The sequence below is a fragment of the Prionailurus viverrinus genome, chromosome C2, assembly GCF_022837055.1.
Source record: "Prionailurus viverrinus isolate Anna chromosome C2, UM_Priviv_1.0, whole genome shotgun sequence".
In the NCBI taxonomy this organism is placed as follows: domain Eukaryota; kingdom Metazoa; phylum Chordata; class Mammalia; order Carnivora; family Felidae; genus Prionailurus; species Prionailurus viverrinus.
Window position 1 is genome coordinate 99,627,931 of NC_062569.1, and position 26,281 is coordinate 99,654,211.

Genomic DNA, 26,281 nt, shown 5'->3' on the forward strand with positions numbered 1-26,281 from the left:
CGCCCCAGAAGTTTCCTTGCTCTTAAATGAAGGCTCGTGGAAACCAGCTTGCTGTAACCACCAGACATCATGAAGTAGATAGAGACAGGAAGCCAGGACTCGCTGGAGCTATTTTTGCCATCATGAGTTTCCTGATAGCCTGAGGATAAAATCAGCCTGCAGGCTCCGCATAACCTAAGGGATTATGGAGAATTGGAGCCAGAGCCACCAGATAAATCAACTGCAAGCCCTTTCCACCTTTGGACTTTCAGAAGGTGAGCTGATAATTGTCCTTATTATTTAATCCAGTTGAATTGGGCTTTCTATTATTTTCGACCCAAAGCAGTCTAATTACTAAGGCCAAATTATACTGAGGAAACTTTCCAGGTGTCTGTTGAATTCTATCTGCCCTGCTGCCTAATACTTAGCCCATTGCCCACCTACAAATCTAGTCATGGGATCATCATTCACTGTTGAGTGTTTTCTAGTCTGAAAGTGGTCAGAGAGAAAAAATGGTACAACATGTAGAAACCACACCCTGTGGGGAAGTGCCCTTGAATCACTTTAGCTCACATAAAATATTTAATTCTTGCATGCATGACCTCGGTATTTTGTGGAGGGTCCCAGGACCGGACTCCCATAACTTAAATTTGTGTGGTTGATGTAAATTCTAATTACCAAACTGGAAGTTGGAGTAATTAGGACAGACATGGTAACAAGCACTGAGCACTCCTTCCATCATCAACGCGATGCCCATAGCATAGAAAACACCAAAGTGTTTAGGAATCCCATAATCCTGAAAAAGGAGAAAGTGTTGTCAATGGAAAGACACCATCAGTGACAGAACCACAGGATCTGGAAACCCAAGCTTCTGGCCTCCTGTTGTTCATTACACATAACCCATCACCGCACCATCAAGCCAGATGTCCCTCCCCTTTGCATATCCTTCTTGGAACCATGACCCTTCCTAGCTCCCACATCCAATTTACCCTCCCTCTCCTCACCATGGCAAAGATGTCCTTGGCTTCTAGGGCTCTGCGATGGAGAATGTCTCGGCGCAAGACTATCAGCAGGAAGAGGAAGCCCAGGAGCACGTGGCCCAGGTTACTGAGAATGTTGTTGAAGGCACTAAAGGAGGAGAAGGAAACCATGAGAGAGTCGAGGTGATCCAAGATATTCAGAGAATGAATGAATGCTTGAATGAGTGAGTACACTCAGCACTCCACGTTTTCTACCTAGACTTTTCATAAGATTTCAGGACTAGCAAATCATCAGAGATCATCTTTAACCTTACTCCTTTAATTTAGAATGCCTAACCTGTGATCACATGCCCATTTCCTCCCTGGGATGCCTGTGTGGCTTCCCCAACACCCACCCAATCCTCTCTTATCCTGACGACACTGGCATGGAATGAATCCCAGGAAACAGAGCTGCTCCAAAGATGGGCAGTTTAGCCAAGTGTTTCAGCTACACTGTGAGAGGGAATTCTCATAGATGGACCCATGCTATATGTGTCAATATTCAGCTCTGTAATAGTGACGTGTCAGCCGGTCATGGTCAGTTGCTTTATTTCAGGAAACTGAGGCTGGTTCAGTTCTGGAACAAGAAGTCTGTTCTTTCCACTTCACTATGTTCTGGTGGCTAGACCATGGCCTTGGAGGCAGCAGGCCTGGGTTCAGGTCCTGGCATCACTAATAGTTGAGGGACGTTCTGCAAGTTCCTTTGTAAGCCTTAGTGTCTTCATCTGAAGATGGAAGTGATGCTAATCCTACCTATCTTATGAGGTTGTTCAGTGGATTAACATATGAGCAGCTCATGCCCGTGGATGAGTGTCGTCACAGCTAGGACCTGATGTTTTCAAAAATGTCCCTGTCTTCTTCTTAGGAATGTTTCCTGAGGCCCCTATACAGGAATGAAAGAATGATATCTGGTCTCAACTTTTTGATTTCATCCCTCCTTACCCTTGACTGGGGTAGTAATCCATAGTTGTTTTTAGTATTTTTTTTTAATGTTTATTTATTTATTTTGAGAGAGAGAGATAGAGAGCAAGTGGGGGGAGGGGCAGAGAGAGAGAGGGAGCCAGAGAATCCCAAGCAGACCCTGCAGCTGTCAGCGCAGAGCCTGACAGGGGGCTCGAACTCCTGAACTGTGAGATCATGATCTGTGCTGAAACCAAGAGTCGAAGGATTAACAGACTGCGCCACCCAGGTGCCCCAGTGTTTAGTATTTTTAAAAACTGAAATCGCATCTCACAGAAAGGAATCTCTAAATGTCTCATGGGCAACCAGAGGCCAGGGCTCACCTCAGGACGCCCAATGGGTGAGCACAGAGGAAGTTGTAGTAGCAGATGTCCTGATTGCCTGTGACATTCACCACCTGCAAAATCAAGAGCGAGAGGAGCAGATGCAGTTTTTCTCCATCTACTGAGCCCACCCTGAAACCACAAAAGGCAGGCAATGCTCACAGTGATTTACCATATAACCAGTGTTCCTTCTCAGCAGGGGATGGGTCATTGTCTGCTGCCTTTACGCAGCACAGGCTAACTAGGACCGTCATGATATGTTCTATTTTCTGGATGCATGTTGGGAGGGTGTGGAGCTATCCCATTCTCTATGTAGGAGTGATAACCACAGGGCATGTGGACAGGAGGAAGCATGTGTTCAGTTTTCCATTTTTCTCACCATCTCTATCATTAAGAACCTTCCTAGACCATAGCACAGCGGTATCTTCTGACAGGGCCCTGGAGTAGTAAGAGAGTATGGAAATTATAAGCAGTGCTGCCCAAACCTCATAAAAGTCCTTGTCCTCATCATATAGTGAGTAGGAAACTGGCCAAATTATTAGACCAATGGCTTTCAAACTTAGAAATCTGTACATTAGAATCACTGGGGGTCTAATCAGTAGTGATGCTTGGTTCTACTCTCAGGGACTTGGACCTAATTTGGTGTAGGGTACAGCCTGGACACCAGGATTTCAAAGCTCCTCAGGTGATTTTAATGCACAGCAAAGTGTGGGAATCACTGCATTAGAAACACCATCAGCCCCTTGTGCTTTCTACGTAGGCTTTCTTGCATAAAATAAATGCTAGAGAAGGTCATTATGTGATCTGGACCCAAGGTTCTATGAAGGCGCAATGGGGATTCTCAAGGTGTTTTAATTATTATCTTTGTTTATTTGTTTTTACTCTATTTTAGTTCTTATTTTATATTTTCTCAATTTTATTATCTTATTGGCTTTTTAAAAACTTATTACCTTTTTTTAAGAAGCTGTTTGTAGTTTTCTAAAAAGTACCCTCAATGAGAGGGCACAGGCTAAATTAAATACCAGGTTTCTTTGTTTTGACTGGAACTTTATTTACTCCGCTCATTACCCCTTGATAATCAGAAGTTCAGACTGGTAAATAACAGATATAGTTGATAGATATTATGACTCAATGAGCTTATGGTAATGACTTCAGATTGGTAGACAAAATAATACGAGGTCCCAGGCCCCTCTGTGATAAAACAATTGGGAACTAGATTTAAAGATCCATCAAAGATGAAGAAATGGAGATGTCTAATTTGAAGACGAAATCGGAAGTTAATTCTTGGACTGAGATCAAGTTATATAGACTTTTCTCTGCAAGTCATAGCAAAGATCCCTCCCTGCAGCACGAAAGCTGGGATTCCGGGGTTCTGGGCAGTACTCACTGTCTGGTAGGTGATGACCAACTGGATCACAGGCAGTGCATAAAACACAGCAATGGTGATGATGTTCCTAAGCAGCCAGAAAGAACCGGAAATAGTTATTTCCAAATTAACAATGGAATTTTTGCTCAATTTTTTAACATAAGAATCCTTCCACTCCATAACTCTCTAATTAACTTACAAAAGTAATCAGAAACTGATTATGCAGTTCCCATTTCTTCAGCCTCCCACTCCTACAAACATTGGTAAAACTGTAAGTGATACCGGCTTCTGTTTTAACCAAATTATTGATGAGGGCCTATTTCTTAGGTTGTTTTAGATTAGATGTTAGATGTTTTCGATTAAAAGTGACCAGAGCACAAGTAACGGGAGATGGATCACATGAAAGGATGTGGCTCTCTTACATAACTCTTACTTCCAAAATGATGGTCCCACTATGAAATTCCATGGGGCCCCCACTGTCCCTTGCTTCCCTCGAATACCTGTATCCAAGTAAAAGTGCGTCCTTCAAGAGAAAAAAATGGAAAGAGCTATCACAGCATCAGCCTGGGATTTCTGAGGGGAGAGGGGTCCCCTGCTAGGCAGCTCAGCCTCTTGGCTTGGAGAGAGGCTGCATCAGGGTCTATTTAGCACTGGCTGTGGTATCATTTCCTCTCAGTGTGGTTCCCAGCTACTCTGAGACGCTGTAGACATCTAGTCCCTGAAATCATTGGCTTTTGTAAGAGCAAGGCTGGGTGAGAAGAGGGAATGGCTTCAGTTTAGCGTGTCCCATGGAAGATGGTGACATGTTATTGTTAGGTTGCCTTTCCGGAAACGGATTGAGTGTGTTCCCTAAACATATGGGATTCTACTACTATTCTTATGATTCTTTTTAATCACTATGAACACTTTTTTTTTCATGTTTTTTATTTTATTATTTTTAATTTTAAAATTTTATTTAAATGCAAGTTAGTTAACATATGGTGTAATAATGATTTCAGGAGTGAAATTTAGTGATTCATCACTTACATCACTTACATATAACACCCATCCCATCAATATAACATATTACATATAACACTTATCCCAACAAGTGTCCTCCTTAATGCCCATCCCCCCACTTTACTACCATTCTTATTTTTACTTTTATGTATTTAATTTAGGGCTGGCTGCTTTTTGTAGTTTATTTTTGTTTTTCTTATAGAATGTGGCATGAATCCTTGAAGCATCTATATCTTTGCCCCATTAAACTGAAAGGTGTGCCATAAGTGATCATGGCTTTTACTAAGAAAATTTTCATTTTACTTAAGGGAACCATGGTCCCAGTGGCCACCTACTCACCAGAAATAAATTTTATATTTTTTGCTGACAATCCTCCGGTCCTTCCTGGACAGATCTGACAGGTAAAGGAACATCTAAAATATCAAATAAAAAAAGAATGCAAACAAGTACTTGGCTTTTTTTTTTTTTTTTTTGTGGAAGACACACAAAGGAAAGCTTTATAAATTCTCAATCCAATCCATTGCTAGGGATTAAAATTATTTAATAAACTTTTCTTTCAATTTTGTTTTTCCCAGAATACCCTAATACACACCCTAGTATTTTCTCTGAAATAGTAAGAATTGGCTGATGTAGAAAAACCTATTGGGAGTCTCAACTGCTTCTTACATCTCAGGAACTGGTTTTGCCATTTTTGGGGTTGTCCACTGTGTGGTTCTTGAATTATACGATTGAAACTGTGCAGTCCACTTTCATACCCTTACTGGATACAACACAATATAATAAATATATGCCAAAAAGAAATGAGCTTTATTCCTGAGGGATGATAGGTACAGAAACAGAGAGTTTTCCCAGGTATACCCCTCATGAATCTTTTCTTTCATCTGGTGGATCCACTTCAGACCCTGAGTATTTTTTTTTAAGTTTTATTTATTTAAGTGGTCTCTACATCCAACGTGGGGCTTGAACTTACAATCCAGAGATCAAGAGTCACATGAATTACTGACTGAGCCAGCCAGGTGTCCCCAGACCCTGAGTGTTTTAATGTACTGCTCTCCTTAATTCTCTCACCTTCTTCCTCCAGAAAGAAATGCTAATTAGCAGGGTATTGCTTTTAGTCTGTAGTTATATTTTATCTAAAAAGCCCTCAGGGAAATATGGTTTCCCTTGAAGGGAAAAAATAAAGGAAACTGAGACCTTTGCTGAAGGTGTATTTGACTGTTGAACATTCTGCCCTTGCCAAGAGTACGGCCAGGCAGAGGTACCTTGGTCCGGATGATGTTCTTATCACTCTCAATGTCTGGCATGGTGTCGAAGTCACTCTCCTCCACAGAGCTGTCCGTGTCCGACTGGCATGGCTGCCCACCATCGGAGGAGGACATCTGCCTGCCAGGACTGGAGCTTGACTCCTCTGAAAGAGAGAAAACTCATCTGCCTTCCAAAGCTAGGAAGAACCCATGCAGTCCATCCCTCTCTGCAAAAAGCAGTGCTGACTCATTCTTGAAGATGTTGTGTTGGTAAAAACGAACTCCTTACCCACAACACATGTTCTTTCTCTTAATACCTCCTCAATGGACTTCTACTTTGCCGCTTCTCCTATTTTTATATTTAAATTGTCTATTTCTAGGGCTGAATGCATATTAAGAACATAAAGGCAACTGCTCTGTTAACTACTTGGATGCAAAAAATAAGATTATGCTTATATGTCATGTTTCATATTTTACAATATGAACATAAATATATAAACATACACATGCACAGTTATGTATAGCATCAACCACAGACCCGTGTAAGCACACGCATATCCAGCAGCTATACATTGCTCGTGGGTAAAGTATTTGTACACTGAAACCCCCCACATGCCGCATCTATGATTATATAATGAGAACAACACTCTCAGGAAGAAGAATCCTTGTGTTCTCATGAATGTTTCCCAGAGCAGATGGGAATTTGTGCAGCTTGATGAACACATGAGCTGAGCCTACCTTCTGTTTTATTGCTTCTGTTCAGTTAGTTAAAAAAAAAAATCCTGTTCTTGCAGAGCCAGAAATAAGTAGCCTGCATGAAACCCACATGCTTCTCAAAGTTACAGTACACCAGAGTAGGAAGAAAGATTCCAGCCCATCTCCCTGACATATTAAGCAAACCATTCACAGACCCACAGGAATTCTGTCTCTTTCAGGCCACGCAATGAACACTGAGGGGTTGCCATGTGAATGACTAGGTTCAATTATGAAGTTAGCCAAAATGACCGATTGTCAGGCTACAGCCATGTTCACCTGCAGCACAGCCTTAGTCTTCTGATCGCCCTTACTCCACTGTAACCTGAGAATGAAAGAGCTCGTCAATTGATTTCGGGCTCCCTGACACCGGCTCTGACATACTTACTGTTCATGCCCTAAACTCAGGCCGGGTATGAAAACATCCCCACACGGACTTTGGGAGTTGACGGCAACCATGGTAGGGAATTCTGCTCAAGTGTGGCTAGCACAGAATAACAAACTAGAGAAGGTTGGAGCTGGAAGGAGCCTTCCAGATCTTCCAACCAATTTCTCTTATAAAGAGAAGACAATCTTAGACGATGACTGCCTTGCCCACTCACACAGTTAATAGTGGCTGGAAGGCCCTTTTTATCCTATTCTCTGGAGAATTAAGAAATACATCAATGAATGGACTCATAGTAGGCAATACCTATTGCCCCATAATTGCTTCCTTCAGGGGTGCTGGCAGCAATGGGATGTGACACCGCCATATTTCCAGAGCCTGTTAAAAAGAAAAGCAAACACTTCATGTCCAGTTGCTAAAACAACACAACTCTAAGTAGCTTGAATCATCAGTCCAATACAAGACTCACCAAACTGTGACCTACAGGCAAAATCTAGCCTGCTACCTATTTTTGTATAACCCTTTAACTAAGAATGGTTTTAGAATGTGAGACAGGAAACCATCAAAATCCTAGAGGAGAATACAGGCAACAACCTCTTTGACCTCAGCTGTGGCAACTCTTTACTAGGCATGTCTCTGGAAGCAAGGTAAACAAAAGCAAAAATTATCTATTATGACTTCATCAAGATAAAAAACTTCTTCACAGTGAAGGAAACAATCAATGAAACTAAAAGCCAATCTATGGAATGGGAGAAGATATTTGCAAATGACATACCAGATAAAGGGCTAGTATCCAAAATCTATAAAGAATTGATTAAACTCAACACCTAATCAATAAGCAAGTTAAGAAATGGGCAGAAGACATGAACAGACACTTCTCCAAAGAAGACATACAAATGGTGAACAGACTCATGAAAAAATGCTCACCATCACTCATCATCAGGGAAATACAAATCAAAATCACAATGAGATACCACTTCACACCTGTCAGAATGGCTAACATTAACAACTCAGGAAACAATGGAGGTTGGTGAGGATGCAGGGAAAGGGGAACCCTCCTACACTGTTGGTAGGAATGCAAACTAGGGCAGACGCTCTGGAAAACAGTGTGGAGGTTCCTCAGAAAGTTAAAGATAGAACTACTTACTCTATGACCCTGCAATTGCACTAAGTATTTATCCAAAGGATACAAAAATACTGATTTGAAAGGGCACATACAACCCAATGTGTACAGCAGCACTAACAATAGCCGAATTATGGACAGCCAAAATGTCCATCAACTGATGAATGGGCAAAGAAGATGAGGTTTATATATACACAACGGAATATTACTCAGCTTTCAAAAAGAATAGATGTTGCCATTTGCAATGATGTGGATGGAACTAGAGTGTATTATGCTAAGTGAAATAAGTCAGTCACAGAAAGACAGATACCATATGATTTCATTCATATGTGGAACTTAAGAAACAAAACAGATGAACATAAGGCAAGGGAAGGAAAAATAAAATAAGATAAAAACAGAGAGGGAGGCAAACCATAAGAGACTCTTAACTATAGAGAACAAACTGAGGGTTGCTGAAGGGGAGGCGGGTGGGGAGATGAGTTAATAGGTGATGGGTATTAAGGAGGGCACTTGTGGGGATGAACACTGGGTGTTATATACAAGTGATGAATCACTAAACTCTCCTCCTGAAACCACAACTACAGTATATGTTAACTAACCTAAATTTAGGTAAAATCTTGGAAAGGAAAATAAATATTTTAAATGGTTGGGGAAAGAAATCAAAAGATTTCATGACAGGTAAAAATCACATGAAATTCAAATTTCAGTACTCATACATGAAGTCCTGTTGAAACACAGTCACGGCCACTTGGGGATGTCTATGGCTGCTTTTGGCTATGGTGGCAGCGTTGAGCAGTTGTGACAGAGACGATACGGCCCTGTGAAGTCTAACATATTTGCTATTTGGCACTCTACAGAGAAAAAAAAAATCTTCCAGTTCCTGCCTGAAAGTATTGCAGAATCACAAGAACAAAGGAGCACAGGTCCTGAAATCACTTTGAGGAAGGTCACCACTGAACAGAAACACAGAAGTATCTGTCTGTCATTAAACCGCTGTAATGTGGAGGCTTTCAAAATAGCATTTAGCAGCACCTTAACCACTGGCAGGATAAGCCCAGATAGGGAGGGAATTACAGCACTCCTTGGAGCAATCAATGGTGAAAACTGAACTAAGGATATGGAAGAATATGAGATATTTTGAGAGATATTTCTGTATCTGTTGCCAAATTTTTGTTGGCAGTGAGAGATAAGATAATGTTCCTCAAACTTTTCCACTGAAGTACTCCTTGTAGCACAGGGAGTGAACTCATCCCTCTGTGTCTGGTGCTGTCATCTGGAGCCATGCCACCACCAATATCAGAGAGAAATAGCTTCCAACCTTCTCCTTGGTTGTTAGGCAAGATGCTATTCACTGAGTTTATTCACCTCCAAGAATTAGGTGGATCTGAACAAGGAGAGGAGAAACCACAATTAAGCAGGGTATCTAGGCAGTTTCTCTGACTCTGACTTCATGCTACAATATTTCCAGGAGCCACACTCATCCGCAGAGATGCTTGAAAATGTTTCTTTACGCCTCCTGAGCTTTGTCAAGGATCTAGGATATTGTCAGGCTGGTGGGCATTTCAATATAGTATCTTCCTTCTGAAGTGAGATCGCTTGTATCACATTACAGGCAGAAAGGTCTGTGTGTTACCAAGTCAGTCTCTTATATGGTTGCAGAGAAATAGATTTTCAGTGAAGACACATAACTGAGGATATTCTATGATACCCTCACTGTAAATGTATTTCCATTTCTTCATTGAAAATGCAGTTTGTTACAGTTTGCGTTCATGCTGCAGTATGTAACCCGCACAACGGAACCAAAAGCCTCACCAGTTCATCATTTATCACAGCCAGCTCTCCTCATCCACCTCTCAAACTTCCTTCCTCTGGTGGGCAGTAAAATCATTCACGGTTTTTCAGGCCAATTTGTAGGCTTTATCATATCTTTAGTCTTTTTGTGTCCATTCATTTTCTTCATGAAGAAAAAGATTTAAGGGGCGCCTGGGTGGCTCAGTCAGTTAAGCGTTAGACTCTTGATTTCCGCTCAGGTCATGCTTTCATGGGTTCATGAGTTCGAGCCCCGTGTCTGCTTGGGATTCACTCCCCTCTTTCTGCCCCTCCTCTGCTCGTACTCTTGCTCTCTCTCAAAATAAATAAACTTAAAAGAAAAAAGAAAGGAAAATATTTAAATCCTGAGTTCAAAATATTTAGTCAGGTGATGAGAGATGGCCTTGGAGACTCAATTTCCTTCCTCCTTTTGGTAGCTTAGCCAAGAGCTGGCTCAGTCAAGGTCTTTAACTAACACAGCATTCCTGGCAGGCAGGGTTGTTCCCAGGCCCTCAGAGTGCAGACTCCCTGGCACTGTTCCTAGGCCTGGAGATTCCTTGATAGATTTCTCATCACGTCAAGAAAGTAGATGTACCTTGGCCTTTCTTGGGCTTACCCGTAAATATGGAACGTGGTTTCACCACCATCTTTGCTTTTCATCCAACTTCCAGACAAAGAAACAGGTTATTTTCAGACCCGTAAGTATGAGGTATTAAATTTTTTTGTGTGCCCAATAATAACGTTATGTGGAGATTTGTACAACTTGACTGACTCTTCGTTCTAGGACAGATTTGGTCGTAGTTACAGCACAGAGCTTTGCTGCTGGCTACTATTGACAATAACAAGTACTACTTACTATGACTCCCACCTCTAGTACTGCTATGATAACTAATGCTCTCACTGCTATTATATATTATAGAACTACTGCATCTCACTACTGTGGTTGTTGATGCTAGTTGATGTTTATGGAGAACTTACTGCATGTCAGACACCCTTTTAATTTCTTTTCAAGAATTTACTCATTTAAGTTTTCAACAGCCCAATGAGGTGGGTACTATTCTCACCATTTTAAAATAACAAAAGAGAGGCACCGAGAGTGGTTTGTTGTGTTAGTTTCAGTCAAAACTTATCTTCTTTTTATTTATTCATTTATTTATTTATTTATTATTGTTTTTTAATGTTTATTTTTTATTTATTTTGAGAGACAGAGCAAGAGTGTCAGAGGGACAGAGAGAGAGAGAGAGAGAATCCCAAGCAGTCTCTGTGCTGTCAGCACGGAGCCCAATGTGGGGCTCGAACCCACAAACCCTGAGATCACGCATGACCTGAGCAGAAACCAAGAGTCGGACGCTTCACTGACTGAGCCACCCGGGTGCCCCAAAACTTATCTTCTTAGTTGAAAAACAACACCAGGATTTTCTTCCAGTATAGGAATAACTGGCAGCAAGCATGTTACTTTCATGGAGTATTCAAGAATATCTTTCAAAAAGACAAGGAGGTTGAGACTTGTTCTCATCTCCACTATAATAAGCTGATACTTTAAAGAAGCATCTAAGGGCAACATTTGCTTTTTAGGTTGTCTGCTACTGCTTACCAATGATTTTCTATTGGGTCATTTCCCTCAGTGTCTTTCATATTTGTCTCTTTTCAAGCTCAAACTCCCTCTTTTAAAGTTTTTAATTCAAGTGTAATTAACAAACAGTGTGATATTAGTTTCAGGTATGCAACATGATTCAACAATTCTGTACATTCCTCGGTGCTTATCATAAATGTACTCTTAATTCCCATCACCTATTTCACCTGTAACCCCACCCACCTCCCTTCTGGCAACCACCAGTTTGTTTTCTGTATTTAAAAGTCTGTTTTTTTAATTTGTCCTTTTCTTTGTTCATTTGTTTTGTTTCTTGAATTCCACATATGAGTGAAATCATATAGTACTTATCTTTCTCTGATTGACTTATTTCACTTAGCACTATACCCTCTGGGTCCATCCATATTATTGCAAATGGCAAGATTTCATTCTTTTTTATGGCTGAGTAATATTCTATTACACACACACACACACACACACACACACACACACCTTACATCTTCTTCATCCATTCATCAACCAATGGAAACTTGGGCTGCTTCCATAATTTGGTTATTGTAAATAATGCTGCAAGAAACATAGATGTGCCTAAATCTTTTTGAATTAGTGTTTTTGTTTTCTTTGGATAAATACCCAGTAGTGGAACTGCTGGATTATATGGTAATTCTATTTTTAAATTAAAAATTTTTTTTGAATGTTTATTTATTTTTGAGAAGGAGAGAGAGAGAGAGAGAGAGAGAGAAAGAGCGTGATCAGGGCAGGGGCAGAGAGAGAGGGAGATACAGAATCTGAAGCAGGCTCCAGGCTCCGAGCTATCAGCATAGAGCCCGATGTAGGGCTTGAACTAATGAACCACGAGATTATGACCTAAGCTGAAGTCAGATGCTTAACCGACTGAGACACCCAGGTGCCCCTATTTTTTATTTTTTATATTTATATACTTTTGAAAAAGAGAGAGAGAGAGAGAGAGAACACACAAGTGGGGGAGGGACAGAGAGAGAGGGAGACAGAGGATCCAAAGCAGCCTCTTCACTGACCGCTTAGAGCCTGATGGGCGTGAACCTACTTAAGCTGAGGTTGGATACTCAATTGATTGAGCCACTTGGGTGCCCTGATTCTTTTATTTTTTGAGGCACTTCCACACTGTTTTCCACAGTGGCTGCACCAGTTTGTATTCCTACCAACAGTGCATGAGGGTTCTTTTTTCTCCATATCTTCACCCACACTTGTTATTTCTTGCCTTCTTGATTTTAGCCGTTCTGACAGGTGTGAGATGATAACTCATTGTGGCTTTGATTTGCATTTCCCTGAGGATGAGTGGTGTTGAGCACTCTTTTCATGTATCTGTTGGCCATCTGTAAGTCTTCACTGGAGAAATGTCTGTTCATGTCCTCTTCCCATTTTTAAATTGAATTATGTGTTTTTATGGTGTTCAGCTATATAGGTTCTTTATATATTTTGGGTATTAATTCCTCATTAGATATGTCATTTGCAAGTATCTTCTCCCATTCAATAAGTTGTCTTTTTGTTTTATTGGTGGTTTCCTTTGGTGTGCAGAAACTTTTTATTTTGGTGTAGTCTCAATAGTTTATTTTTGCTTTTGTTTCCCTTGCCTGAGAAGACATAGCTAATGTTGCTAAGGCTGAGGTCAAAGAGATTACTGCCTGTGTTTTCTTCTAGAAATGTTAGGTTTCAGGTCACACACTTAGATCTTTAATCTATTTTGAGTTTATTTTTGTGTATGGTATAAGAAAACAGCCCAGTTTCATTCTTTTGTATGTAGCTATCCAGCTTTCCCAACACTATTTGCTGAAGAGACTGTCTTTTTCCCATTGTATATACTTGCCTCTTTTGCTGTAGATTAATTGACCATAAAAGTGTGGGCTCATTTCTGGGCTTTCTATCTTGTTCCATTGATCTATGTGTCTTATTTTTATGCCAGTACCACACTGTTCTGATTACCACATATATTTTTTTTAAGTTTATTTATTTATTTTTGAGAGAGAGAGAGAGAGAGAGAGCAAGTAAGGGAAGGGCAGAGAGAGAGAGAATCCCAAACAGGCTCCTCACAGTCAGTGCAGAGCTCCACATGGGGCTTGAACTCACGAACTGTGAGATCATGACACGTGACCTGAGCCGAAATCAAGAGTTGGATGCTTAACCAACTGAGCTACCCAGGTGCCCCTGGTTACTATACCTCTATAGTATATTTTGAAATCTGGGATTGTGATACCACCAGTTTTGTTCTTTTTCAAGATTGCTTTGGCTGTTTGGTCTTTTGTGTTTTCAGACAACTTTTAGGATTATTGTTCCAATTCTATGAAAACTACTCTTAGTATTTTGATAGGGATTAAATCTGTAGATGTAAGATCTACATTACATATAAGTTCTGCCATTACCCTATGTCCTTTTATAAAGATGTAATTTTAAAATTATTAAATGTGTAAGTAGGAAGTGAAGAATGACACTAAAATCATAAAACCCAGAATTTTTGGCATTTTGGTGCTACTGAGAAGCCCTCTACCACGAGAGGCAGAAGTGTGCATAGGAAAGTGCTTGAGTTTGGTTATGACAGGAGGTTGAAATGGTTTGTGGGAGGCAATGTTTTTGTGGGTGTAAACAAAGGAGAAAAAACCCACAAAACCTAAAATCAAAGCTAGTGAGCAAACAAAAACAATCGCTGTTTTTTTAGGTGACACTTCATTAAAAAGCAAAAGCCAGCTGTGTGGGTCTGTTCAGACTTGGATGTGTCGCTGATTTCTGTACTCAGCTCTGGCTCATGATTGAGCAAGCTGTGATTCTAATCTGGTTGTTAGCCATTTTCACTCTGAGGCATCTGCAACATCACTAATTCTAGGATGGACAAGAGAACCAAGATTTTCACGGGCAAGACAAGTGCCAGAACATAAAGATGTTTTAACTTTGTGGACTTTTTTTTTTTTAAGAAATGTGCTCTTGGGGCACCTGGGTGGCGCAGTCAGTTAAGCGTCCGACTTCAGCCAGGTCACGATCTCGCAGTCCGTGGGTTCGAGCCCTGCGTCGGGCTCTGGGCTGATGGCTCAGAGCCTGGAGCCTGTTTCCGATTCTGTGTCTCCCTCTCTCTCTGCCCCTCCCCCGTTCATGCTCTGTCTCTCTCTGTCCCAAAAATAAATAAACGTTGGGGAAAAAAAAAAAAAAGAAATGTGCTCTTAAAAAAATTTTTTTTAACATTTATTTACTTTTGAGAGACAGAGCGAGACAGAGCATGAGTGGGGGAGGGGCAGAGAGTGGCGGGGGTGGGGGTGGGCAGGTAGGGCACACAGAATTCAAAGCAGGCTCCAGGCTCTAAGCTGTCAGCACAAAGCCCGATGTGGGGCTGGAACTCATGGACCGCGAGATCATGACCTGAGCCGAAGTTGGCCGCTTAGCCGACTGAGCCACCCAGGCGCCCCTAACTCCGTGGACTTTTATAGGCACAATTTAAATATGAGATTGGCAACTTTGTATAACAGTATTCTGTTAATTTTTCTAATGTTTAAGACCTTCTCAGAATGCAAAAAACCAGAACATTGGCTCCCAAACTTCAAGTATGCTCCCAGAAGGAGAGTTATATTTATATTTAACTGTACGGTATTTAGAAAGAATTAAACACAAAATATCAGTTTATAGAACAGACCAAGATGTTCTGGCTGGGAATAAGTAAACATATAAAGTTGTGAATGAGCTCATCTTAATGAAGAGAGTTATTCTGGCATCTTTTTCTCTGAGCATGAGCCCTTTGCCATCTGTTTACTTACACTGCATAAGATATGTTTGCATGTTGGCTTTTAATATTAAATGCTCAACATGAGGAGAAAAACTTTACTTCATTTTGAGCATGTTTGGATCTTTCAGTGATTTCATATTTATAATTGTCTTGCTTTCTGTCTCTGGACTCAGGAGGTTGGAAGTTGAAGAGGTAGTCAGAGATGATGGGAACTAGCTGCTGGAAAATTTCAGTTTTATGCCAATAGGCTACCTATCCCAACTAGTCTCAACAGATGAGGAGAGAGTTCCAGTCCAAGATGGCAACATGGGAAGACACCGAGCTCACCTCCTCCACGGACACACCAAATCTACACCCATTTATAAAGCAATTCCTCCCGAAGAACCTAGGGCTGCCTGAGTAGCTTCTGCGCAAGTAAAGATAGAACAGCAAGAAAAAGAAAGACATGGTAAGGAAGGGCACTATGGGAACTACAGTGGGAGGGACCATGAACAGATCTGTGTACCTTGGGGTGCTGACAAAAACCACGGTTTAAAAGGGCAACTAGGGGCACCTGGGCAGCTCAGTTGGTTGGGCATCTGACTCTCTTGGTCTCGGCTCAGGTCGTGATCTCATGGTTCGTGGATTCGAGCCCAAGATGGGCTCTGCACTGACAGCTCAGAGGCTGCATGGGATTATCTCTCTCACTCTCTGCGCCTCCCCTGTTCACATGCACACGCACATTGTCCCTCTCAAAATCAATAGATAAAAACACTTAAAAAAAATAAAAGGGCAACTCGAATATGAAAGATCCAGCCTTCAAACTCCAGCAAACGGTGGGAGAGCTACTGGAACTCTCTCTGCTGGGAGGGTCTGGCCAGGGTCTTGGTTCGTTGTCCCCCTCTACCTGGATGGAGTACAGGGGAGCATGGCCCAGGTGTCATAGCTGGCCCACCTCCTTAGTGCACATTAGTTTTAGAATTTCTCTCTGCAGAAAGATGAATAAACTTTAAATATAAACCATATACAGTGAAGCCTTTCTACTCTAGTAAAATTTTGCCACCAACGTTAAGCGTATCTATTGAAGAGAATGTTTCTGAGGGGAAAAAAAATAAAAGGACAGGCATCCTGAGTCCCCAGTGGCAAATTGGGTAAAATCTCTGTTTTTGGCACTCCTTGTAACCTATCAGTACTCCATGGCCACATTCCAGATGCCAGCATGGAGAGGAAGAAATACACGTCATGTTTAGCTGGTCCCTTTTTCCTCCCACCATACCACTGGGCTCAAAGAAGTGGCCTCATTCTCTCTTGCAAGAGTTTCTCTGCCTTGTCTTCTTGCTGTGGTAGCCTTCAGCCTCTCCCCTTCTCTGGGGTCACAATGGCACGTGCAGTGGGGTAAGATAAACAAAGTGAGTCTGGAGGTTTTTGTTTTGTTTTGTTTTTAAGTTGAGAGAATGAGGAAAACCACAAAAATGAGATTTCTCTTAAAGAAAAAGTGGCAAGAAAAGCCAAGAAAATTTGTAAAAAGAAGCATCAGGACTAGAGTTTGAGACCCATTGCCACAGAACCTGATGGTGGCCTATGCTCCTTGACTCCTCCAAACTCACACTGCTTGTCTTCATTCCCTCTGCACACTGCTCTTTGCTAAGAGGCTGATTTGGTAATGGCTCCATGGAGGGAAGAATTTGATTGGCCATTGGGTTCTTAAATCTAACAACTTGTCACGTTTGTTAAGCTCTCTCACTTGAGACAGTAACCCTCTCTTACCCTCAGGTTCCATGCTGACAGCTCATGTGGTCCCAGAAGCCTGTGAGACATACTTCATTCACCTTTCTCTCCAGTTGTGGCTGAATTTCTGTATAGGTTCTTTACAATGATGTGAAATGTGGGATTTTTCACTGACAGGGCCACTAAAGGTTTTTAGAGCACAGAGCCTTTCCTAGGACCCCTCACAATACCCCAGAGGTCCCTGCCTTCAGTGCTAAGGGATGAGTGGGGAATACAGTAAAAAATGCCTTCATGGCCTCAAGAAAGTCTTTACAAACACTATTTCCATTTCACCTGGCTCCACGAAATTATCTCCATCTTTATCCCGTGAAGTATGAAAGACATCTCTTTGTTTTAAGCACAATTGGAACCAATGTCAATATTTTTAAAATAGAACTTAAAGAATGGCAGGCAAATGAAAGAAAAACAAATACAGGGGAGCTGACAGATACTCCAAATGCAGACTTCCTTTTGTTATGTAACTAAAACAGGGCTGCCACCAATTTGACAGCCTGTAGGGACCTGGCTCCATGTTTTCTGCGTGAAGCACAGGCAAGGTGAAAGCATCAGGCCCAGCTCCTCAGATGTCTAGGTCCACACTGATTCGGGTGGACACCATGCCAAGCCTAATGGGATCCTCCTTCCCTTTGAGACACTGCTCCTAGCATTTTCTCTGATTAGCAGCCCCCCAGGGCATTTCCTGTAGCTCTGAGCTCCACTGAACTTCCTGTAGCCCCCACAGTCACACTGATCCTGGCCCTTGGGAGAGAAATATTTTTTAACTTTTTACTTTTATTCTTATCTTGAGAGAGATAGCATGCACAAGCAGGGGAGAGAGGAAGACAGAGAACGGGGAAGAGAGAGAGAGACAGAGAGAGACTCTTTTTTTTGTTGTAATGTTTTTTAATGTTTAGTCATTTTTGAGAGATAGAGACAGAGCATGGATGGGGGAGGGGCAGAGAAATGGAGACACAGCACCAAAGCAGGCTCCAGGCTCCAAGTGGTCAGCACAGAGCCTGATGCGGGGCTCGAACCCATGAACTATGATATCATGACTTGAGCCGAAGTCGGGTGCCTAACCGACTGAGCCACCCAGGTGCCAAGAGAGAGAAAGAGAGAGAGAGAGAGAGAGAGAGAGAGAGAGAGAAAGAGAGAGAGAGAGAGAGAGAGAGAGAGAGAGAGAATCTCAAGAAGGTTCTATGCTCAGTGTGGAGCCTGACACAGGGGCTCAGTCCCATGACCCTGGGATCACGACCTGAGCAGAAATCGAGAGTTGGATGCTCAACCCACTGAGCCACCCAGGGGTCCTGAGAAAGACATTTTTATATCCTTGCTTCTCTGCAAACCTTCCTCCCCTGAATGTCTCACATTCATTTCAGTGCCCTTCACTTGCTTGTGTCTCTTGCTCCAGGCTGCTTTCTCAATGCTCCACTGGATATGCTTAGGTTCTTTCCTAGAGTAGAGTGTGCCTTCTCTGCTCTTGTCTACCGCATCTAGGTCTCATCTCACTTGTCATGTGCCTTCTCTCCCTGTAGCCTGTCCGCATAACAAAGGTGCTGTATTTCCTCCCTATTTCAAAGTCCTTTGTGGTGAACACTCCTAGTCCCTACTTCCTAACTAAGCTGGGATTTTGTTCAGGTATCCTCGTCAGGCAGTCTGTGTGTTTAAGTCAGTGATTCCCAATTGGGGGTAGGGGTGGGGGAACCATTTTGCCCCCAAGAGAACATTGTCTAGGGACATTTTTAGTTGTCACAAGGAGGGAGTGTACTACTGGTTTCTAGTACGTAGAGGTGAAGAATGGAGTTAGACATCCTACAATGTACAGGACACCCCCCCCCAAATAATTATCTGGCCTGTAATGTCAATAACGTTGAGTTTGATAAACACCAGTCTTAGAGGAAGATGATCTCATCCTAGTTCTGTAAGGAGGCTTGATTGATCTGTAGGTAAATCTATTCCTTTGCGGTGACTGGTTTAACAAGCAAATGATCCACTCTATGCCAATGAAACATGAGCAGTTACTGGGTGCTTCTGAAAAAGTCCTTCCCTTTGGACATTGTCAGGTGAGGGTGTCAAAGTGACTCATCTCACCACTGGCACTGGAATTAAAGCAGAGCCAAGGGAATGGCAGGGGAAAGGACCAGGGCCACCAGACTCAGTCAGTCCTAAGTGCACCCTTTTGTTCAACTTCCAGGGAGACAAGCATCTATATTGTTTAAGTGTGGTTTGAGATATAATTTGTTGTTATTTGCAGCTATGTGAATCCTAACTGATGCATCTTTACTCTTATCTTCTTTCCTTCCCTCCATCTCTCCCTCCTTTCCATCTTCTTTCTTTTCTTTTCTTTTCTCTTCCTTTCCCTTCCATTTCCTTTCTCTCTCTTTCTCTCTCCCTTCCTCCCTCCCTCTCTCCCTTTCTTCCTTCCTCCCCCCTTTCCTTTCTTCCTTCCTTCCTTCCTTCTTTCCTTCCTCCCTCCCTTCCTTCCTCCTTTTCTTCTTTCTTTCTTTTCTTGTCACTCATTCACTTCTGCTTGCCATCTGAAGGGTCCCTTCAGAGCTAATTTTCAGAGCTTTCTTGATCTTAGATAATGATCTGAGCTAAAGTTTCAGCTCTGTCTACCTACACTTCACTGTTCAAGAAACTCTTCTGAACACGGAAATTCTTTCAATTATCAATATGGTAATAAAATACTTCATTGATACAATAAAAATAACGGACCATCCTTTCACAGAGCACCAATGGGATTGGACTAATCAGGCTTTCTAAGTTCAACTGGGACCTAAAATAAGAGCAAAACTTGGAAAGCACTAGAAGAAAAAGGAAGAGATCCAGAGAGAAGACAAATTCATTTAAACATTTTACGAATAAAAGAGAAAGTAGCACTTAGTATTTTAAAGACGCTAGAGCAGGTGTCCTTTGATAGTCTTTCATATTGCTAGTCGAATGTTGTCAAAACCAATTGCCTGGTGGCTGGAAAATAAACATGCTGACATTGAGGAAGACAAAAGTCAAAGGAAGGCAGGAGAAGCAGAGTGAGAAATGCTCCTGGTGGGTGGGTAGGAGATCAGTTTGTGTTTCTCTAAGACTCTGTGGGCTCAGTTAAGTACAGAAAACACAGAACTGAACATCTGCTGCATGTGACTTAAAAATCAAGTCTCATTTCATTGTTCCTTTTCTAAATCATCACTCTGTGCCAAATAACTTATGAACACTGAGTAACTCATGCTTAGACTTTTTAAAAATGAGGATATTTACAAAAGGTGTAAACCTCCATTTATAAAATAACTAAGTCCTGGGGATATAAGGTACAGGCTGGTCATTATATTGTGTATTTGAAAGTTCCTAAGAGAGTAGATCTTTTTTTTCTTTTAATGTTTATTTTTGAGAGATAGAGAGAGACAGAGAGAGACAGAGTGAGCAAGGGAGAGGCAGAGACAGAGGGAGGCACAGAATCTGAAACAGGCTCCAGGCTCTGAGCTGTCAGCACAAAGCCTGACGCAGGGCCTGAACCCACGAACCTCGAGTTCGTGACCTGACTGAAGTCAGATGCTTAACTGACTGAGCCACCCAGGCGCAACACCCCCCCCGCCCCTGGCCCCCGCCCAAGAGAGTAGATCTTAAAAGTTCTCATCACAAGAAAAAATTTGTAGCTCTGTGTGGTGATGGATGTTAACTAGACTTAATCGTGGTAATCATTTTGCAATATATACAAATATTGCATCATTGTGTTGTATACTCAAAACTTACAATGTTACATGTCAGTTATTTCTTGATTTAAAAAAATGAGGACATTTAATTGTTAAAAAATTTTTATAAAAAGATCAGGTAATTGAGTTTCTTCAAATTATCAGAGTGGAGGAAAGGGCACATTACAATGGTCAAATAATCGATTATGCTGGATTTCCCAAAGTTATTACACTTGTTAGTCTCAAATAATTCAGGTTTTTAGGCACTTGAACAACAATAACAAAAAAGCCTCTATTTCAAGGAAAATTGAACTGTGTATTAGAGTTGAGACAATAAATTCTTATTGTTCGCAAGTTGGCTCTGGGATGAAATAGGTGTGAACAATTTACATCCTATAAAAGATTAAACTTCTAAAGAAGATGAGTGGCTGATAAATGAGCCATGGACAATTGCAAGGGACACTCTAAGCAAAGGGTCTTAGTAGGAGCTCCATATCTCAGTACTTACCAACTCTGAAAACTGGTTCTCACTAGCTCTGCTTTCTCTAGAAAGACTGTAGATTAGATTGGTCTGTGGGATAGGAACCAAGGGAGGGTTTGGCAATGATGAAAGTCAGAGAGACAAAAGTGCCAAGTGGGATGTTGCCGCACACTCTCTATCATTCGAATTGACTTTTCTTACCAGGAACTTTTCTTACCATCACTGGAACCAAAGCTTCCATCAATGGATTTTCTTTGAAATCTGTAAACAAGAACATACACGTGCTCCTAAGACTGTGAAAACTTCAGCATTTTACATTTGTTGCAGATTTGTCTGCTAGGATCTCTTAAAACAAGCCTTTGCATATGGAGAAATTGGAACTCTGACATGTTGCTGGCAGGATTGTAACATGGTACAGCCACTTTGAAAAACTCGAAAGTGAAACAGACTTAACATCTGACCCAGCAATTCCGCTCCTAGGCATGTACATACATACATAAATTCATTTACTTATTTTCAGATTCATTTATTTTCAGATAATTCATACATCACAAAATTCATCCTCTAATGTGCACATTTCAATGCATTTTAATATGTTCACAAAACTGCAACCAGAACATTTTCATCACCCCCCACAAAGAAATTTAAAACCTATTAGCAGTCACTCCCCATTCCCCACTCCTACACTTTCTGACAACCATGAATCTACTTTCTGTAAATTTGCCTGTTCTGGAAATTTCACATAAATGGAATCATAGCATATGTGGTCTTTTTTTGACTGGCTTCTGGTTCATCTATGTGGTAGGATGAATCAACACTTTGGTCTTTTATGTATAAATAATATTCCTTCATTTTATTTATTACTTTATTTATTGATTAGTTTATTTATTTATTTACTTATGTGAAAAAATTTTTAACGTCTATTTTTGAGAGAGAGAGAGAGAGTGTGAACGAGGTGGGGCAGAGAGAGAGGGAGACACAGAATCTGAAGCAGGCTCCAGGCTCTGAGCTGTCAGCACGGAGCCCGATGTGGGGCCCGAGCTCACAAACTGTGACATCATGACCTGAGTCAAAGTTGGACACAATTGAGTGAGCCACCCAGGTGCCCCCAAATAGTATTCCTTTGTATGGATACACCATGTTTAATTTATATGTTTACATTTGGTGGACATTTGATTATTTCCACTTTTTGGCTATCATGAATAACACTGCTATGAACATTTATGTACAAGTTTTTCTGGGTATATATGTATTAAATTCTCTCGGGTATACACCTAGGTACAGATATGCTAAGTATGAGGTAACTGTTTTGTGGTTTTTTTTTCCCCAAACTTTTCCACAGCAGCTTTATAGCAGAAACTATTTTATGTTCCTACTATCAATGTATGGAGTTTCAGTTTCTCCACAGCATTACCAACTCTTGTTGTTTTCCATTAAAAAAATATTGTAGCTAGCCTAGTGGATAAGAAGTGGTATCTCCTTGTTTTTTCTATTTTCATTTCCCTGATAGCTAATGATGTTGAACATCTTTTCATATGTTTATTGGCCACTTGTAGATCTTTGGATAAATATTTATTCAAACTCTTTGCCCATTTTATTTATTTATTTATTTTGTATCACTGGCTTGTAAGAATTCTTTATATCATGTGGATACTAGACTCTTACCAGATAGATATATGAGTTGCAAACATTTTCTCCAATTTTGTGTGTTGTATTTTCACTCCCTTGATAGCATTCTTTAGAAGTGTAAAAATTTTAATTTTGATTAAGTCCAATTTATCTAATTTTTTTTGTTACATGTTCTTCTGGTGTCATATCTAAGAAATTGTTGCCTAATTCAAGGTCACAAAGATTTAAACCCAAGTTTTTTTCTCAGAGTTTTATAGATTTAGCTTCTATATTTAGATCTTTAATCTGTTCTGAGTTAATTTTTCATATGGTATGAGGTAGGGGTAAAATTTCATTTTTTTCAGGTTGATACCCAGTTGTTTCAACACATTTGTTGAAAATAATATCCTTTCTCTGTTGAATTGTCTTGGTACCCTTGTCAAAAATATATTGATCATAAATGTAAGGCTTTATTTCTGAACTCTCAATTCTTTTCTATTGATTTATACGTCTTTTTATATGTCAGTGCCAGAGTTTCAATCATGTAGCTTTGTAGTAAGTTTTGATATCAGGAAGTGTAAGACCTCCGCTTTGTTCTCTTTTTTTCATGAGTATTTTACCTATTCTGGGTCTCCCCACCTTGCATTTCCATATGAATTTTAGGATCAGTTTGTCAGTTTCTGTAAGGAAGTCAGCTGGGAGTTTGATAGGGATTATTTTGAATCTCTACATCCATTTGGGGAGTGTTGCTATGTGTTTTAGTTTGTATTGTTGCTGTAACAAATTATCACAAACATAGTGGCTTAGAACAATACAAATTTATTATCTTATAGTTCTGGATGTCAGAATTCCAAAGTACATCTACTGTGGCTAAAATCAAGGTATGAAGCAGGGCTGTATTCCTTCTAGGGGCTGCCAGGGGATTACTCTTTCCCTTGCCTTGTCTAGCTCCTGGAGGCTGCCTGCATTCCTGGACTCATGGCCCTTTCCTCCATCTTCAAAGTATATTGCTCTGGCCCTGCTTCCATCATCACATATCCTCCTTCTGCCCTAGACCCTCTTGCCTCCCTCTTACAAAGACCCTTGTGATTAGATTATACCCACATGGATAATCCAAAGCAATCTCCATAACTTTATCACATCTGTAAAATCTCTTTTGCCATGTAAAGTAACATACTCACAGGTTCTGGATATTAGAATGTGGACACCTTTTGGGGGCCATTATTTTACTACACCATCCTTTTTTTTTTTTTTTTTTAATTTTTTTTTTCAACGTTTTATTTATTTTGGGGACAGAGAGAGACAGAGCATGAACGGGGGAGGGGCAGAGACAGAGGGAGACACAGAATCGGAAACAGGCTCCAGGCTCTGAGCCATCAGCCCAGAGCCCGACGCGGGGCTCGAACTCACGGACCGCGAGATCGTGACCTGGCTGAAGTTGGACGCTTAACCGACCGCGCCACCCAGGCGCCCCTACACCATCTTAATATTAAGCCCTCCAAACCATGAACATGGGATGTCTATTTACTTAGGTCCTTTTTCATTTCTTTCAAGGATGTCTTGTCATTTTTTTTTAAATTTTTTTTCAACGTTTATTTATTTTTGGGGGGACAGAGAGAGACAGAGCATGAACGGGGGAGGGGCAGAGAGAGAGGGAGACACAGAATCGGAAACAGGCTCCAGGCTCTGAGCCATCAGCCCAGAGCCTGACGCGGGGCTCGAACTCCCGGACCGCAAGATCGTGACCTGGCTGAAGTCGGACGCTTAACCGACTGCGCCACCCAGGCGCCCCTGTTTTGTCATTTTCAATGTACAAGTCTTTAATTTGTTAAATTTATTCTTAAGTATTTTATTATTTTTGATCCTATTGTAAATGGAATTATTTTCTTAATTTCATGCTTGGATTAGTCATGGCCAGTGAATAGAAATAAAACTGGCTTTTGTATATTGATCTTGTATCCTGTAATCTTGATAAACTCAGGATTTCTTTTTGGAGGTGATGAAAATTAGATAGTGGTTTTAGACAGTTGTGCAACTGTGAGTATACTAAAATTAGACAGTTGTGCAACTGTGAATATGCTAAAAGTCATTGAACTTTATACTTTAAAAGGGTGAATTTTGTGGTCTGTGAATTATATCTCAATAAAACTATTACTAAAAAAGCCAGATATATCATTTGGGAACATCTATCAAACATTAAAATGTGAATCACTGTCTTCTCGCAAAATGAACTTCCCTTTTGGATGTGAGGTTGGTCAGGGAGGAGGAAAGTTAGGGATTAGATGTGTTTGTGCTTTCATACATACTCTTACGTCTAGACAGAGACTCTAGAAAATTGCACACCCCAGATCCTGGTATGTCTGGTGGAAGAACTTCTCTTTATACCTCTTTTGTTCCTAGAGACAGCAAATTCATCCCTGCCTCAGGGCCTTTGCTCTTTTTCTTTTCTTTTCTTTTTTTTTTTTTGAGTGTTTTTTTTTTTTTTAATTTATTTTTGAGAGACAGAGCACAAGTGGGGGAGGGGCAGAGAGAGAGGGAGACACAGAATCTGAGGCAGGCCCCAGGCTCTGGAGCTGTTGCACAGAGCCCAACCCGGAGCACAGACCCACCAACAGTGAGATCATGACCTAAGTCCGAGTCGAATGCTCAAGTGACTGAGCCACACAGGCACCCCAGGGCCTTTGCTCTTGTTCTCTGCCTGGGCCACTCTCTCCCCAGATCCTCACATGGCTAGCCTCTTCTTCCTATTAAAGTCTTCCTTCTGAGATATCTTCCTTGCTGAACAAATCAAATCTAATGTAGATTCCCAATCCAACCATTCCCTCTCACACTACAGTGTTTTTTTTTCCCTCCTGTCACTAGCTGAAATTATTTGCTTTATTAATACTTGCTTGCTTATATGTTTCCCCTCTGTACAATGTAAAGTCTGTTAGAGCAGGGATCTGGACTGTCTCGTTCACCACTGTATCCCTGAACGCTAGGACAGAGCCTGGCACATAGAAAATGATAACTAAATATTTGTTGACCGAGCAAGGCAGATTATTAAGAATGGTTACAATTTGGCCTGACTGTTCTAGCTGGCAAATGAGGCTATGGTTAAGTCCCTTTTGGTAAAAATTAAGCTTTAAATTTAATTCCAGTACAGTTAGCACACAGTGTTATATTAGTTTCAGGTGTACAATATAGTGATTCAACACTTCTATACATTACTCAGTGCTCATCACGGTAAGTGTACCCAATTCCCTTCACCTATTTCACCCATCCCCCTACCTGCCTCCCTTCTGGTAACCATCAGTTTGTTGTCTATAGTTAAGAGTCCGTTTCTTGGTTTGCCTCTCTTTCTTCCCCAGCCCCTTCTACTTGTTTGTTTTGTTTCTTAAATTCCACACAACAGTGAAATCATATGGTATTTGTCTTTCTCTGACTTATTTCACTTAGCATTATACTCTCTAGCTCCATCCATG

General features: G+C 41.0%; 1 protein-coding gene across 4 annotated transcripts in view; it reads right to left on the bottom strand.

The window, feature by feature from the left end:
• Positions 1-26,281, bottom strand: part of SIDT1 (SID1 transmembrane family member 1) — a 112,824-nt gene that overhangs the window by 17,015 nt on the left and 69,528 nt on the right. For all 4 annotated transcript variants that reach the window (XM_047875147.1, XM_047875146.1, XM_047875143.1 and 1 more), the window contains 8 exons: positions 21,427-21,470; positions 7,335-7,406; positions 5,909-6,054; positions 4,986-5,059; positions 3,669-3,735; positions 2,282-2,355; positions 984-1,107; positions 658-775 (listed from right to left, as the gene is read on the bottom strand). In XM_047875147.1, coding sequence (XP_047731103.1) covers positions 658-775; positions 984-1,107; positions 2,282-2,355; positions 3,669-3,735; positions 4,986-5,059; positions 5,909-6,054; positions 7,335-7,406; positions 21,427-21,470 — 719 coding nt within the window. The remainder of the gene's footprint in view (positions 1-657; positions 776-983; positions 1,108-2,281; positions 2,356-3,668; positions 3,736-4,985; positions 5,060-5,908; positions 6,055-7,334; positions 7,407-21,426; positions 21,471-26,281) is intronic.